At 42.8% G+C, this 15339-nt stretch overlaps 1 protein-coding gene across 9 annotated transcripts in view; it reads right to left on the reverse strand.

Annotated features, from left to right (window-relative positions):
- The window catches only part of ENPP2 (ectonucleotide pyrophosphatase/phosphodiesterase 2), a 134379-nt gene that overhangs the window by 1721 nt on the left and 117319 nt on the right, over nt 1-15339 (reverse strand). For all 9 annotated transcript variants that reach the window (XM_055546762.1, XM_055546763.1, XM_055546766.1 and 6 more), the window contains 5 exons: nt 14812-14948; nt 13553-13688; nt 12816-12893; nt 9196-9328; nt 7256-7412 (listed from right to left, as the gene is read on the reverse strand). In XM_055546762.1, coding sequence (XP_055402737.1) covers nt 7256-7412; nt 9196-9328; nt 12816-12893; nt 13553-13688; nt 14812-14948 — 641 coding nt within the window. The remainder of the gene's footprint in view (nt 1-7255; nt 7413-9195; nt 9329-12815; nt 12894-13552; nt 13689-14811; nt 14949-15339) is intronic.

Raw genomic sequence — 15339 nt, forward strand, 5'->3', positions numbered from 1 at the left:
GAACATGCTAGATTGATGACGTCACCTATTAGACTGCAACGGATTGAGATTGCAATGAGTTTGACTCAACTCATATCAATTGAGCCACCCAGTGAATACACCTGGCACTTTGGGGCCCAAGAGGCTGGGGTTGGAAATGCAGTTCCGCTTCCTGCCTGGCAGACCTTGCTCAAGCTCTCTAAACTCCCGGCCTCCTTTTCTTCATTGGTACACAAAAAGAGTAACGTTTACTGCAGCTCCCAGGGCAGGAGGAAGGACAGGAAGGAAGAAGGGGGTGAGAGTGAAGAAAACCATCACGGGTGTTCCCAGGATGGGAAGAAAGGAAATCTGTCTTAACTGCTTGTGAAGAATTGCCTCATTGGCCCAAACTCAAGATGAAAGACATTTAAATGTCTCACACTAAATAATTTATTTCACATCTACTGCTGCTGCTAAGTCGCTTCCAGTCGTGTCTGACTCTGTGTGACCCCAGAGACGGCAGCCCGCCAGGCTCCCCCGTCCCTGGGATTCTCCAGGCAAGAACACTGGAGTGGGTTGCCATTTCCTCCTCCAATGCATGAAAGTGAAAAGTGAAAGTGAAGTCGCTCAGTCGTGTCTGACCCTTAGCGACCCCATGGACTGCAGCCCACCAGGCTCCTCCATCTATGGGATTTTCCAGCCAAGAGTACTGGAGTGGGGTGCCATTGCCTTCTCCGATTTCACATCTAAGGAGAAATGAAAAAAGTAATGCCGGGACCTCCCTGGTGGTCCAGTGGCTAAGACTCTGCCCTCCCAGAGCAGGGGGCTCAAGTTTGATCCCTGGTCAGGGAACCATATCCCACATGCCACAGCTAAGACCTGGTGCAGCCAAATAAATCAATGATTAATTAGCAAAGAAAGAAGAAAGAAAGAAAAAATAATGCACACAAAGCAGTCTTTACTTTTAAAAAATATTTTTCACTTTTGAGGGAAGTTGAGAGAAAGAATGAGATCTGAGATCCTTGAGAATGTGGGGAAATGTCTACCTTCAGAGAAGAGATGGGGCGGAAGGGTCTTTGCAAATAATCTCATTCCCAAACTGCAACGGCTGCCAAGAGTCTTTCTACAAGTGGAAGGGTAGCTGCATGTCCCAGGATTGAGACAGCTCAGGCACGCCTTCGCCCAAGTCTTCCACCGCAGGCAGTCTCCATGAGCTATACCAAAGCCCGAGAACCTGCACTGGGTCTTCTCGGAAAGCTCCAACCCACACGGGCCTGGACAGGGCACTCTGGCAGCTCACACCAGTGCTAAATACGTCCAGGAGGGTGTTGGTTCAGGAACCTGGTGCCTGGCCATCCCCAGCAAAAGGAAGAAACAGGAAGAAACTGCTTTGGAGGCTGGGGGAAATAAGGATTTTAACCCTCCACGCCTCACCCTCCTCACCCAGGCTGACCAAGATCTCTGCGATTCATAGGAAAGGACAGGCCTAAATATAACTCTGCCCACAACGGTACTGACCAGTCCTCAGTGTGACCATGTAATTAACGAAGTAGGAGGTCTCCAAATGGATCGGGACCCCCTCAGAGTAAGCAGAGTAAGCACGAAGAGATATTTTGGGAGAATTTTCATATTTGACTCATTCATTTGATTTTTCAATGTTTTCAATGTTCAATGTAAGTTTAATGTTTCCTTTGTAAATGCAGTCTTTTGAATGTGTGGACAAGGGGTGAAAAGGTTTTTCCTAATTTAAATAATGGCCAGCTGGGATTATAAGAATTTGGGGAAAAATCTGTCTTTTGCTATTTCTTTCCTAGGGAAGTGATTTGCCAATTTCATCTGAGAGGCATTCTCCTCTGGTTCTCACAGGCTAAAATCCAGTCTCCAATTAGTCAAAATATCGGGCTACGCTACAAGGAAGAAAATGACTTCTGCCCCTTGCTAGCCGGCAACCCACTGAAGTATTTGCTGCAGGAGGCTCTAGTATGAAATGCAAAACTAATAAAAGTCAAATAAAAGTTCAAGTGAACCAAGAGAGGAAAAGAAAAACTTTAAAAATAAATAACTTTACACATTAATGCAAATGAAAGCACAATCCAGGGACTTGCTTCGTGTATGTTTTGTTTTTTGTTTTCAATATGGACATTTATTCTTCACCTGCCTTCCGCCCAAACGATCTCGTGAATTCAAGTCCCAGCAGTTTTAAGGTGGATCTTAAAGTAAGGACGTAATTCAAAACGATCCATGTCCCCCGTGCCCACTGCAGCACTGTTTACCAAGCCCAGCTCAGGAGGACGAGCTAAACGCCCAGCTCAGGAGGACGAGCTAAACGCCCAGCTCAGGAGGACGAGCTAAACGCCCAGCTCAGGAGGACGAGCTAAACGCCCAGCTCAGGAGGACGAGCTAAACGCCCAGCTCAGGAGGACGAGCTAAACGCCCAGCTCAGGAGGACGAGCTAAATGCCCAGCTCAGGAGGACGAGCTAAACGCCCATCAGCAGAGGAATGGGAAAAAGATGTGGTCTGTATATACAATGGGACATAGCTCAGTCAGAAAACAGAATGAAACTGGGTTATCTGTAGAGATGTGGATGGACCTAGAGTCTGTCACACCAAGTGAAGTCAGAAAGAGAAGAACAAATATTGTCTATTAATGCATATACGTGGAATCTAGAAAAACGGTACAGATGAACCTATTTCCAGGGCAAGAATAGAGATGCAGACATAGAGAACAGACGTGTGGACACGGTCGGGGGCACGAAGGGGAGGATGGGACGAAGTGGCAGGTTGGGATTGACATATATACACTGCTGCTGCTGCTAAGTTGCTTCAGTCGTGTCCGACCCCATAGATGGGCAGCCCACCAGGCTCCCCCGTCCCTGGGATTCTCCAGGCAAGAACACTGGAGTGGGTTGCCATTTCCTTCTCCAATGCATGAAAGTGAAAAGTGAAAGTGAAGTCGCTCAGTTGTGTCCGACTCTTAGTGACCCCACTGACTGCAGCCCACCAGGCTCCTCGGTCCATGGGATTTTCCAGGCAAGAGTACTAGAGTGTTGTGCCATTGCCTTCTCCAATATATATGCTACCATGTGTAAAGTAGGTGGCTAGTGGGGACCTGCCCAGGGAGCACAGCTCGGTGCTCTGGGATGACCTGGAAGGGTTGGATGGACGGGAGGGGCTATAATACGTATGGTTGGTTAATTTCATTGTACAACAGAAACTAACAGCATTGTAAAGCAATTATACTTCAATTTAACAAAATAAAAGAAAGCACAGACAGCTGTCTATGTGGCAGGGGGTTCTTCAGTAAGAAGCATGCTGGCCATGAGCACTACAAGAAACACCTCTAAGCTCTGGGCAGGGAGGAAGACATGTGGATGTTGTCAGACATAACACTGGGTGGAATAAAAAACTGCCTTTGAGCTGAGTTCAGAATAATGTTTTCAAGCTCCCCCATCACCAAATTCCCCAAATGACAGGAAAATGTGAAAACCTTTCCCTCAAGAACTTAGGTGTCTCTTACATGGCTTAAGTCCAAAATGTCTTTGTAGTCTCTGCCTTGTCTTAAACATGTATGGCAATTTTGAATTTCACCCCATAAAATATGTGTTTACTTTTTTGAAAAAATGTTACCTCCCCACAACAATATTTCAGTAAAACTGAAGTTCAGATCCAGAGGTATTACACCCCCCCAACCCCGGTACACCATTAGCTACTCCTGTGGGGTGTAGACAATCAGAATTGAGAAGGTCAAGCCAATCAGTTGAGGATAGCTCCTCTCTCGCTTGACACTCCCTTGCTTCTCCACCTCCCATCCAGTTATTTCTAAGATCTTATTGATTCTTGCAATACAATATTGCTGCCTTCCACCTTCCTTTAGAAATTTCCAAGACCACACCCCAGTTCAAGTTCTGTTACCTCAATCTTGGGAATCCCTCCAAAGCCCTTTGAGGACCATGCTTCATCTCCTCCAGTTCTAATTTATCTCCCAAAACAGAGGCCAAAATATTGCTCTTATGTCTAAACATTTTTTGTGGTTATCTTTGTGGCTCAGCTGGTAAAGAATCAGTCTGCAATGCAGGAGACCTGGGTTGGGAAGATCCCCTGGAGAAGGGAAAGGCTACCCACTCCAGTATTCTGGCCTGGAGAATCCCATGGACTACACAGTCCATCTTTCACTTCACTCATGTCAATGCAATAAGCAAAAAATGCTAAGGCTCCAAGCTTACACTATAGAAATCGGATAGATTTGAAAGAGGATGGGCTTTTGAAAACAGAGTCTTGAATCTAAAGTTCTGCTCTTCTACCCACGAGGTTGAAGGCAACCAGATAACCATGCTACATACTTCTTTATGAGCTACAGGTTTCTCAAGACTTACTAAAAGGGGAAGCGGAGGGGGCCATACGCACCCGCCTAATAGGGTAATAAGATGATGAGAGATATTACAGGAGACAAGACTGCACAGTGCTGGATGGTTAACATGGACTCAATCAACGGTGACGACTGCTACTATGGCTGCTATGACTATTTTTATTTTATTTTAATTATTATTATTTTTGGCCACATGAAATGTGGGATCTTAGTTCCCCAACCAGGGATGGAAACTAGGCCCCCTGCTTTGGAAACACAGAGTTTTAACCATTAGACCAGCAGGGAAGGCCTGACGCCTTTTATTTCAAATTTGATTCTACGCAACATTTAAAACCTTATCTCCCACTATGATCTTCATTTCCAATAATCTGGGCAAACTTAATTAGCTTTTTTTTTAAGCCACATTTCAAATTTCTAGTTTTTCCTGCATCCATTGTTTTATGTTTCGGATGGTCATAGCCTCAATCTTCACCTATAATTGAAGCCCTAGCCTCAAAACTGCCTTGTCCACGAAGCTGAAAATCTGTCTTGAAGCTATTCTTAAGGCTCTTTGCCTTTTAGTGAAGCAGTTTCTGTGCTTGTTTCATTTGCTCTCCCCTGGAAGGCTGCCTGGAGGAGTGACTATGTTAAACACAGCATGGTTTCTCCCAGGGTACCTTACATAAATAATTAAGGAATTTAAGCACTGCCTGTTGACTAAAATTTTCTTCTGGAGACTTTAGCTCTGACCCTTCCATAAACAAAAGCACAGAGACTGCTCTAGAATCAACCTGAAGCGCAAGGTTTCCATCGCATTAAAGGGACCTGGAGCGGTCACGCGGTTCGCCCCAAGCGCAGCCTTGGACCACAGCCAGGCGCACACAGCATGGCTCCTGTCTGCCTTCCTGGGCCTTTTTCATCCTGCCGTCTAGCTTTCATGTTGGAATAAGTGAATTGAGTCATCTGTGCTATTTAAGAATGGGGTGACCTGTTACACCTGCCGTTACAACTAGTAGTAAATCAAAGTCTGATGTGTAGAGCACATATTCCTGTGCGTTTGTGTCTATATTTAAAATGGATAACCAACAAATTCCTACTGTGTAGCACAGGGAACTCTGCTCAGTGTTACGTGGCAGCCTAGATGGTAGGGGAATTTGGGTGGAAATGGGGATATATATCCTCAAATGAATCCCTTTGCCGTCATCTGAAACTTTCACATTCGTTAATTAGCTATTGTTGTCGTTTCAGTCACTAAGTTGGGTCTCTCTGCAACCCCATGCACTATAACCTACCAGGATCTCCTGTCCATGGGATTCTCCAGGCAAGAATACTGGAGTGGGTTGCCATTTCCTTCTCCAGAGTGATTGGCTATACTCCAATATAAAAAAAAATTAAAAAGTTTTTATTAATGAAAATTTCAAACATCCACAAAAGTAGAGTGAATGATATAATGAGCTCCTGGCTGCTCTTCCCTCATTTCAATAACTACCAAAGTTGCACTACTTTTCACTGTTTTCAAAATATATTTGTCTTTTGCAAAACTGAAGGCATTTGAACACTTTTGTCATTTGTCAAGAGCATACACTGAAATAGAACTTAATTAAATGCACAATACCCTTACATTGAAAAATAAAATGCCATTAGGACACAGAGTTCCCAAGTGTTTGGCAGTTTTGTTGGGTCCTTTCCAAAAAAGACTCAACTTGTATCCCCATTTGTATAGTCCAAATGTTTTATAATAAGTGTGTTCTAGTTCAAGGGTGGGGATATAATTTAAGACACAAAGATGAATTCTGTCAGCAAATCCCAAAGGACACTGCTTTTTTATAACAGTACATTTTTTTAATTTTCAAAATTGAAATATCAACATCACTAGCAACACCAAATCTACTGTGTAAAGTTCAAATTTTCTTTGCTTGCTTTATTTGTTCTCGAACTGTATCCCATTAAGGGAGTATGGTCAGAGGGCACGTGTGCTCAGTCGCTTCAGCTGTGTCTGACTCTTTGCAACCCTACGGACTCTAGCCCTCCAGGCTCCTCCGTCCATGGGATTCTCCAGGCCGGAATACGGGAGTGGGTTGCCATACCCTTCTCCAGAGGATCTTCCTGACCCAGGGATCAAACGTGCGTCTCTTATGTCTCCTGCATTAGCAGGCGGGTTCTTTACCACTAGCACCACGTGGGAAGCCCTACAGTCAGAATACATATACATAGTTTATTTGAATTCTTTTCTCTGCACAGTTATGTTAGAAACTTGATGCACAGTCATTTGTCTCGTTTTATTTAATATGTATACATATAGCTGATTCACTTCATTGTGTAGTGGAAACCAACACAACATGGTAAAGCACCTATATTCCAAGTACAAAATACTAACAGAAGAAGGTGGGATGATTTGAGAGAATAGCACTGAAACATATACATTACCAAACGTAAAACAGATCGCCAGAGGGAGTGTGATGTGTGACGCAGGGCATCCGGGGCCGGGGCTCCGTGACCACCTGGCGGGGTGAGGTGGGAGGGGGCACCTGTGTGCTTAGGGCCGGCTCACACGGACGCACGGAGGAAACATCACACCACCGTGAAGCAATGATCCTGCAGCTAAAATTAAACAAGTTCCCCTGATGCCTTACAAACAGGGTGAAACTGTGCCCCTCACTTAAGCATGGCTCATCCCTGCTGTCTGTAGTTGTTATTTCATAGCATCCTCCCTTCACTTCCAGAAATGGTCTAGTTTGGATAATAATAATGATAATAATAAGTACCTATGTACTTGCTGAACAAAACCTAAAAAAATAAGTGAAATTAAACAAGTAAATAAAAAAAAAAAACAACAATATAGAGACTTTTAAAGCAATGAAAATGGAGCAGGAAATACGCGTGAGAGAAAGGCGCGCGGGCGGAAGCGGAAGCGGAAGCGGCAGCCTCGAGGCCGCCACGTCTGCACTCACGTTGCAGCTCTCGTCGTTGTCGGGCCTGTGGGGCAGCACGAAGGCGGACACGGACAGCGGCCCGTCGCAGCGGTCGGCCGGCTGCGTGAAGTCCAGGCAGCTGGTGAGGATGCTGTAGTAGTGGGTGGGCACGGGGACGGAGCTGCCCTCCACGTACCTGGCACGGGAAGCAAGACGAGTTAGGGCTGACAGCGCTTCGTGAGGTGTGGTCAGAGAACGCCGCCCCGCGACAAGGAGAGCCCTCTCAGGGGAGTCGCTCTCTCATGTACAGGTTAACCCACTTCTCTGCCTTTGCATATAATGTTTTCAGTGCTCAGTATCTCCTTTCTCTCAACCTGGCAGAGCAGAAAAGATACTCGAGACAAAGGGAAACCGCCTGAACGCAGACTCAGAGGCGGGACACAAGGCCAGGGCAACGAGGAGCAGGGGAAGTCGGGAGCGGCGGTGCGCGCACCGCAGGAGCGGCGGAGGTTCTGAGCGCGAGACTTGCGGAGTTTGGACCGTGACGCTCCGCTGAAAGCTTCGTGCCTGGAAGCACCATTGTGAGGTCCACATTTCAGGAGAACAACTCTCATAGATTTGTATCAAATGGGCCAGAGGCAGAAAACACAGGAGCTCGGAGAAGAATAGCCCTTTCAAGCCACAGTGAGGGCCTGAACTTGGTACAGAGAACTCATTTACTAAAGAAAATTCTAAGGACTGAGTGCTAAGCGTAAATAATCTTTGCCAGTAGAGCACAGCATAGGAAGTGATAATTCCTTACTTAGTTTTCTCTTATCTTCATTTTAATCATTTTCAAAATACTGAAATTACAGTTAAGCTGATAATATAATTTGAGCTTAAAACTATAACAATAACCATCAATAAATGTATGAGTAAGATAAAATTTCTCTTACGGATGACTGGAAGGGCAGTAAGATCTATTTTATTACTTATCTATATGAAAAAAAAATTAACATTTTTGTCTAATTAACTATAAATCACAATTAAACCCTCTCATATTTTGTCTTGAGAGGGTTTGTGATTTATAGTTAATTAGACAAAAATGTTAATTTTTTTTCATATAGATAAGTAATAAAATAGATCTTACTGCCTTTCCAGTCACAATTAAACCCTCTCATATTTTGTGTTGGAGAAGGCAATGGCACCCCACTCCAGGACTCTTGCCTGGAAAATCCCATGGACGCAGGAGCCTGGAGGGCTGCAGTCCATGGGGTCGCTGAGGGTCAGACACGACTGAGTGACTTCACTTTCACTTTTCACTTTCATGCACTGGAGAAGGAAATGGCAACCCACCCCAGTGTTCTTGCCTGGACAATCCCAGGGATGGGGGAGCCTGGTGGGCTGCCGTCTATGGGGTCGCACAGAGTCGGACACGACTGAAGTGACTGAGCAGCATATTTTGTGTTACTCTATTTCATGCATATATAAAATTAAGTGATGATCTATTATGAATTTGTTGTATTTATATCTTCTTGCCTTCTCCACCAGACTGCGAGTTCCTCATGAATAGAGTAGGCCTAATTCTTTTATATCCATAATAGCACCAGAGAGAGGGACAGAAATGAGATTTGATCAAAGTTTATATGCAATTTCCTATTGAGATGTACTGACTCAGAAAACCTAAGGAATTTTAAAAGTCCCCTCCCCCCAAATAAGGGAAACAAGGGAAAATTATTTCCACAAGAGTTATTAAAGAATAAATGAAAAAATTTAATCTTTTGATACATATTCTTTGATGGAGCTGAAAAGTGCATTTATTTACTACAAATTCCTGTTGCTTTCAACCCCCAATGCCATGTTTCATAAAAGGTCCAAAAGAACTGAAGAATTCACAAGGAGATTCAAAGAATAACAGGTTTAACAGGCATCAGCTTTTCTCCAGTACATGAATATTTGAAAAATATTCTTGAGTGAGATCTTGGAATTTAAAAGCTTACTGTTTGATTTTGTCTTGTGTGTCGTGTAAGCCATCGTAGTCATAGTCAAAAATTGGTCCACTTATCACATTAACTCCATTTCTTTCTGAAGCATATTTCTTCACCAGAACCCTTTGGAAATAATTCCAGATGCCTGTGCAAAGACAAAATCAGTTCTTTGTGAACAAAACTCCTTGCTTTGGCCGAATTCTCTCTAGGATGTGTTAAATAAGACACGTATCACAAGTTAAGAGACAACAGAGCTGTTGTGATTCTTGAGAACAATCCATCGTAAAGCACTAGCTGTGTGTGTGTCATTTATGAACCAGAAAAGACATGGAGACATTCATTGGTAGAGGAGTTCAACCTAGGTGAACAGTCAGGGAAGGCTTTGCAGAGGAAGTGGTTATTAGGCTGAGATCTGAAGGATAGGGGGGTTTTTTTGAGCAAAGAGATAGAGACAGAACATTCCAGGAAGACAGAATAGCTGTGCAACAGAGGAAGTACAGTGTTTGTGAAAAACTGAAAAAAAGGCCTTAATCTACTTTTTTTTCTTTCACGATGTCATAGGTAGACTAATTCCCAAGTTTATGTCTCTAGCCCTAACCTTTCCATGCAGCTCCAGACATATCCAACCACCCATCTCACTGTGCATTTGAAGACTTCATAATCATATCTAACAAAAAATTATTCAAACAGAATTCTTAATTCTCCTTTTCACTCCTGCTCCACCTCTTGGCTTCTCCATCACAGTCAGTGGCACTCGCTCTCAGATGTTCAGGTCAAAATCCTAGGACTCACCCTGGACTTGTCTGCTCTGTTCATACACATGTGGCAAAGTCCTGTCAGTGAGACCTCCAAAACACAGCCCAGTCTTCTAAAGCTGACCACTCCTCACCATTCTCACTGCGTCCACACTGATCTAAGCCACCATCTTCTCTGCCATGAGCTACCACAAAAGACTACTTCCTGGGCCCCCTGGGAGAAACCCTTCCTTCCGTGTAGCTCAGGGGTCCCCAACCTCCAGATCTAATGCCCGATGATCTGATGTGGAGCTGATGTCATACCAGAAATAAAGCGCCCAATACATGTAATGCACTTGAATCATCCCCCCAAACCATCCCCTTCCCATCACGGAAAACTGTCTTCCACAAAACTCGTCCCCTGGGGCCCGCGGGCTATATGCGGCCATTCTCTGGAGCAGCCAGACGGATCCTCTTACACCGTGAATCGGAGAGTGACTCACACTCCCCAGCACCCTTTTCTCACACTCCAGATGATTTCTCCTGTAATTAGAATAAACCCCCAGCTCTCCACCGTGGCCCCTGCCTCCCTCTGTGGCTCTCCTTCCCATTCTTCCCCCCAGCTACAGGCTTTCTTCTGCCCCTGCTTGCTGAACATGCTTCGGAGTAAGGCGCCGCACATGCTCCTCCCTCTGTCTGGAAAACTCGCCCTTGGTCTGTGATTCCCGGGTGTCTCCTCCACTCTGCATTTCTCAGTTTCACGGTCATCCTCTAGAGAAGACTTCCCTGTCCAGGCTACCTCCAATTCCACTACAGTCGATCGCGGGGGAAGGACAGGGGTGGAAGGGAGAAGAGAAAAGGCAAGAGAGGACGGGCAATGCAAACCAGAGAAGCTGGCTCCAAAATGTTAGATGTGACTTACTGCACTCGACGCTATTGGGTGGTCAAAGGACTCATTCAGGTTTTTCTGTACGATGTGATTGAAAAACTCAAACTTTTTGGCCAACCTGATACATGGGGGTTATGAGGTCCAGGCTGTTATCATTTCTTACCTCCTCTAATTAAAAAATACTTGGGCATTTTTCCCATGGGGTTTCAACTGCTGATGATCCTCTATTCTAAATGAGAAGGACAGAGCAGCCACCAGAGCCAAAACACCACGGATAATTATTTGCAATAAAGAAGGGAGGACAGTGGGGGAGAAGTTCAAATGTTAACTTAAGCATAAAAATTGGAGAGGCACAGAGGGAAAGAAATAACAATGGGAACAGTCAAAAGGCCAAACCCGCAGAAATGTGGCCTGTGAAAAGCCATCCCCACTGAAGAACAGCGGGCCCTCTGTGAAGGGCCTCTGGCCACACCAGCCTCAGGGTGGGACCGTGTGTGTTTCCTTTATTGCTGCTTGGTCAAAAAGGCATCAGCAAAGAAGAAAGAAATCCAGGAAACCCAGATTTGTGGAAACTCAATGAAGCTGCATTCCATGTAATATTATGACAAATGGATTTACGTGAGTTTATGAAACATTTCTCCACTGGGCCTGAGAACAAACCAAGAAACCTCCTTTTAAAAGCATACTTTAAATTTTCACTCATATGCAACAGATTCTACCTTTGAATAAGCCTTTATTTACTAACTGAGGACATCAAATAAACATTTTTTTTCTCTAAACCATGCTGGCCATTTCACTGATGTCAAGTTGAGGAGGCTTGGCCCCGTAGATGACACTTCACCATCTCATGTTTCTGTTCTGAAATTTTATTTTAGTCCTCAGAGTCATGTAACACAGCCCAGTGCTCCTTTACTAAGTAAAATTATGTAGAAATGTTTCCCTTTCCCACCCTTCCTAGAAGCATCCAGGTCTGCTTGCTGTAAATGAAATAAAGGGAGGTCAAGTCTACTCCATAATGCCGTCTCTGTCTTTGAAGACATGGATGGATGGATGGATGCATGCATAGTAGATGGAAGGAAGATGGATAAATGGATGGTTGGATGGATAAATGGATGGTTGGAAAATGAATGGACGGATGGATGGATGGAAGGAAGATGGATGAATGGATAGATGGATGGGCAAATGAATAAATTCTTTGTTATCAGAAATAGAAAATGGATTATTTTGTTCACTGGACAATTAAGTTACAAATCCATACAAGCCATAGAAGTCATGCAATCAAATCTTAATCATTTTACAAATGAGAGGCTAAATGGCATTTCTATGATCACACAGGCAGTGGTCACACTCCAGGGACCAGAACTCAGTTTGGGAGCCAGAGCTCACCATGCTTATGCCATTCATTTCATCACTATCACTCACAAATATTTATATTGTATAGAAAGAAATTATGAGTGTATATAATTTACACAGCCCTAAAACCAGCTGAATTTATATTCTGATGATTCAGAAGACTCATTAAGTCTTGCTAGGTTTCAGGATCAATATTCAGACTACATCTTCACCATTCCCCTAAAGGAAGGATTGTTAATGGCTTTTACTGTAACATTCGATAAATAAATACAGATGCTATTAAATGTTAGATAGCATCCAAAATACAGAGAAGACTCTCTAAACCACCGATAGCGTGAGCATTGAAATAGGGAGAACAACAGACTAGAAGCACAAACTTGGTTTAGCTTAGCTTCTACCATTCATGACCCGAGTCACTTCTTGTGACTTTAATTTCTTAACTATAAACAAGGGGTAAATAATAATCCACCAAGCTCCCTCACAGATTCATAATTTGGATTAGCAGTAGAGACTTTACATTAAAGGCTGTTGAAAATAATAAAGGCCAAACACATGAAAGTTATTAAAATGAATATAGAGTTAGGAAAGGTAAGTGGTAAATTTAGAAAACATTTCTTCCCACAAATAATAAGCTACTAGGTAAATATTGGACTTACGTTTAAAAGCAGGATACATTGGAACCATATTGGTTACAAGGAATGCATCATATTTAGCTTCTGGGGACGAGCTCAGATCTAAACATTAGGAAAACAAATAGTGTCTATTACACACTAAAATCGACATCAATTAAAAAAAAGTAATCTTGTAAAGTGACCCAAACAACATGTGGTGACTAGACCTGCTCTTTCATTTCCACTTACCCCTCTCTGTGCCATCGCCTACTTCTCTTCCCACTCCACCTCTCTTCTTCACTCCCTCGTTCTCCTTAAATAAAATTTTCATGTTCTTTTGCTTCCAACCTAATCTTGGGTCTACTAAGTATTATGTAAAAGAGTTCCTTGACTTTACCAGTGTAATTTGGACTTTAAAAAAATGTCATCAAGGTAATGAGAGATAATTAAAGGGCTTCATGTATTAAGAGATCACATCTATAGTAGTATTTAAAAGATTAATGTCTTATTAATTTCCTATTTCACTTTTAGATTCTCATTTAATGATGTCAGGAGACACACTGAATGTTCCCTTGCACTTTAGAACTCCCCGGGAATAGGATTTGTGAAAGCTGGTCTCTTTTTCTGGCTGCTTTTGGAAGGCTCCCAGAGAAGTTCATCTCCTCAACCTCTTGAGCACCCCTCTAAAAACCACCGAAATCCTAAATACCAAGTTGCACACGGCAGACTCTGCAAAATAACCCCCCTCTAGAATGGTTAGATCCTGGTCTTCCGTAACTTACAAGGAGGAAAGAGGAATCCATAGGACATCTGTTTGTCATTTTTGTAGGCCAAACAGCTCTGACTGAAACTCGGAGAAACGCGGACGTCGGGCCGGACGCAGTTGGCCAGGTGTGCGGGGATGTCAGAGACGTCAGCCTGAACGGTGAGTCACAGGTCATCAGCAAAGCCTCGGGGGAGATAGTACCAGACCCACAGGGGCACTGAACCAGACTGCTTGGTTCCAAACAGCCAAAGCCAAAACCCCATTAGCTGTTACTATAGCTCATACTCTGATAGTCCCTCTTTAAAATAAATAAACAAAAAAGAGGACTTCCTTGGCAGTCCAGTGGCTAAGACTCCATACTTCTAACTCAGAGGGTGAGGTTCAATACCTGGTCAGGGAACTAAGATCCCACGTGCCACTTGGCCAAAAAAAGAAAAATATACTTTTTAAAAAAAAAAAAAAGATCTCACTTTTAAATGCATTAAGCTAGTAATTTTCAAACTCTTTTTTTCTACTAGCAGAACTCTCTTATCAGTCTGAGGTAAAACAACAATACAGAAGGCAGAAATCTCACTGTTGACATAATGAATGAGATTCCACAGAAGACAGCTTAAAAAATAATATTCTCAGGAATAATATAGACATATCTCCTATTTTAAAAAAATAACTGTTTATGTATTGTATGTGCCCGAGTACAAATTAATAAGAAGCTATGTTGGGGCAGTTGAAGTAGTCCTTTGTATTCAGAAATTAGAAACATATCTCGACTGTAATAAAATTTTCTAATTTCTGATATAAACCGAACTATCTCATCTTTACCAAAACTGAAACCCCAACATAAAACAAACCTTCATTAAAAAAAACAAAACAAGATGTTAGTGGGTCAGGCTGTGATGTGTGGAGCTGTGGGTATATGGGAAATCTCTGTCCTTTCTATTCAATTTTGCTGTGAACCTAAAACTGCTCTAAATAATAAGTCTATTAAAACACACAGCCAAATCTTGATAGCTTCTAAAACTACTGGGGCATGACAAGCACAGTAAAAGAAACTAACAGAATTAGTATGCTATGCTATTTCACATATTACCGTGAAGTTATTAGAACATGGCAGAAAGCCTAATTCAAAATATTTTACAATAGACCCAATGTAGGATTTCTTTCATCAGGAAAAATTAAAGTCTTTTCTAAAACAAAATTCTGTTCCACCAGCTATCATTCTATTAAGGCATGGAGCGTAATGACATGAAGAACATGAAACCCAATGTTCTCAATGACCTGTTTGGAAACAGTGTATGATGTCCAGAGTGGCATTAGAAATATTTCACTATAACCGCTTTCAAAGTCAGTGTGATATAAGATATCATATCTAGTCCGATAGAGCACGGCAGGCCGTCCATAGAGGAGATGTCTCTCTAGGAGAGAAAAAATAATGTCTTAAATACAGATTAAAATGTACATCAAATGTTAAACACTCAAATGAAGAGAGTCAAGTTGTCCAACATTTGCTTGCTTACTATTAATAATGTAGTTCCTTCGCCTTAATTTAATCAGGTTAGTGTTCCTATTACTTTGGTGGTTTATTTGATCACCTACGCATGGGTCAAGGCTTCCAGTCATCAAAACTGTAATTCAAATGCCATATTTATTTTAATAATTATTTTCCAGTTGTAAAGAATTTTAATCCACATGGGAAAGAAAATTGTGAAGTGATTCAGCTGAATGGGAAGTCAAGACAGTTGTATTTTTATAGAATTAATTCCTTTGACCCTGAAAGGCTTATCAAATTAACCAACGATTTAATTA

Source organism: Bubalus kerabau, chromosome 14 (genome assembly GCF_029407905.1).
Source record: "Bubalus kerabau isolate K-KA32 ecotype Philippines breed swamp buffalo chromosome 14, PCC_UOA_SB_1v2, whole genome shotgun sequence".
Classification (NCBI taxonomy): Eukaryota; Metazoa; Chordata; class Mammalia; order Artiodactyla; family Bovidae; genus Bubalus; species Bubalus kerabau.